This window comes from Geospiza fortis, unplaced genomic scaffold, assembly GCF_000277835.1.
Source record: "Geospiza fortis unplaced genomic scaffold, GeoFor_1.0 scaffold88, whole genome shotgun sequence".
Classification (NCBI taxonomy): Eukaryota; Metazoa; Chordata; class Aves; order Passeriformes; family Thraupidae; genus Geospiza; species Geospiza fortis.
Window position 1 is genome coordinate 241,989 of NW_005054434.1, and position 1,537 is coordinate 243,525.

A 1,537-nucleotide genomic window follows, 5' to 3' on the forward strand; every position below is an offset into this window, starting at 1 on the left:
GGCGGGGGGGGGGGGGGGGAGCCGCTCCTTCAGCCTCCCGCGGGGAGCGCTTTCTGGCTGAAATCGCCGGCGCAGGTGGCGTGAGGGTGGACGGCCCTTGCGGGTGGGCGCCGGAGCGGAGCGAGGCCCGCCCGGCCTGAGGGGGATGCGCGGCTAGCCCGCGCTCGCAGCCAGCCCAGCCCAGCCCCGGTGGTCGTCGCGGAGCTGGCGTCAGGAAGCCACAAGATGTTCAGCTGGCTGGGCACCGACGACCGTCGGCGGAAGGACCCGGAGGTGTTCCAAACGGTCAGCGACGGCCTGAAGAAGCTTTACAAGACCAAGCTGCTGCCGCTGGAAGAACACTACAAGTTCCACGAGTTCCACTCGCCCGCCCTGGAGGATGCCGACTTCGACAACAAGCCCATGGTGCTGCTCGTGGGGCAGTACTCCACTGGGAAGACCACCTTCATCAGGTAAAAACGCTGCTGCCCCCCTCCCAGCCATGCCTGCACCCTCGGCGGCCGAGCTCTGGGGTGGGGCAGAGCTGCTGCCCGTGCTATGGATCGATCCCCCTTCGCTTTCCCTCAACAGCTTTTCATTGAAGCTTTTCATTTTCATTTTCACTCCGCTCAAAAGCAGAGCATCCCTTGGCGAGCACAGGGTGGTGTAAGATGTCCCGTGAAACACCGACGTGGCAAAAAGTAGCCCAGGGCAGGGCTGAGGAGCGCAGGCAGGGCAGGAGTGCGGAGCTGGGTGTGAGTCACCGGGGCCCTCCTGGCCGCTCAAAGTGCAAAGGCTTTGGGAAACCTTTGGGAATGCGCGGGGCATTCCGTGCCTGCACTGCCCGGCTTGACCCTTGAGATAGCGATTCTTTTCAATTTGCTGCAGCTTTTGAGGGGTGAGGCAGCTTTAAAGGGGGTGCTTCGGTTTGCAGGCGTTGCTGTTGCTGTTACACGCTTGCGTGTGTCTGTCTTTCTCTGCGCTGTCCCAGAGGCAGCCCTCGGATCCCACTGAGAGAAGCATGTGTGTGCCTGTGCGCAGAGAGACCTGCCCCTCCTCAGGGCTCCAGAAGGAGAGCCCTGTCTTAACCGTGTCCTGCTCGGCCGAGATGCTGGGAGCAGCGAGTTCCTTTCGAACTGTAAAGAAAGAGCAGCTGCCAGCAGCTCTTTCAGTTCGATGATGTGAAACTGTCGCAGAGAAAGGGTTAGACTTTTCCGGCTGGACTTGGTTGCAGGGATCTCTGTTCAGCCGTGCTGCTAGTTCAACTTGCAGCAGCCTTTCCCTTGGGATCATAGCTGAAGCTGCGCTGTCCGTGTTTCCTATGTGATTCATAAGCTAAGCGTTAAATTCCAGCCTTTTTCTGGTTTGGCTGTGTTGAAATCTGTGGAATTACCCCAGTGTAAATCTGGACGCTAGCCACAGGCAGCCAGCCCTTTGTTCTACCACTATTTCTTGGTGAAGGAGGGAACTGCAGAGAGTAGGAGAGGTGAATCAAATTGACTGTACCTCTAAAGGAATGACCTTGAGAAATGCAGGGGCTTTTTTTTCAATATGCTGT

At 58.5% G+C, this 1,537-nt stretch overlaps 1 protein-coding gene across 1 annotated transcript in view; it reads left to right on the forward strand.

Moving 5' to 3' along the window:
• Window positions 1-225: 225 nt before the first annotated feature.
• The window catches only part of EHD3 (EH domain containing 3), a 29,570-nt gene continuing 28,258 nt past the window's right edge, over window positions 226-1,537 (forward strand). Inside the window, exon 1 of the mRNA XM_005427010.3 lies at window positions 226-452. Within this exon, the coding sequence (XP_005427067.1) occupies window positions 226-452 (227 nt within the window). The remainder of the gene's footprint in view (window positions 453-1,537) is intronic.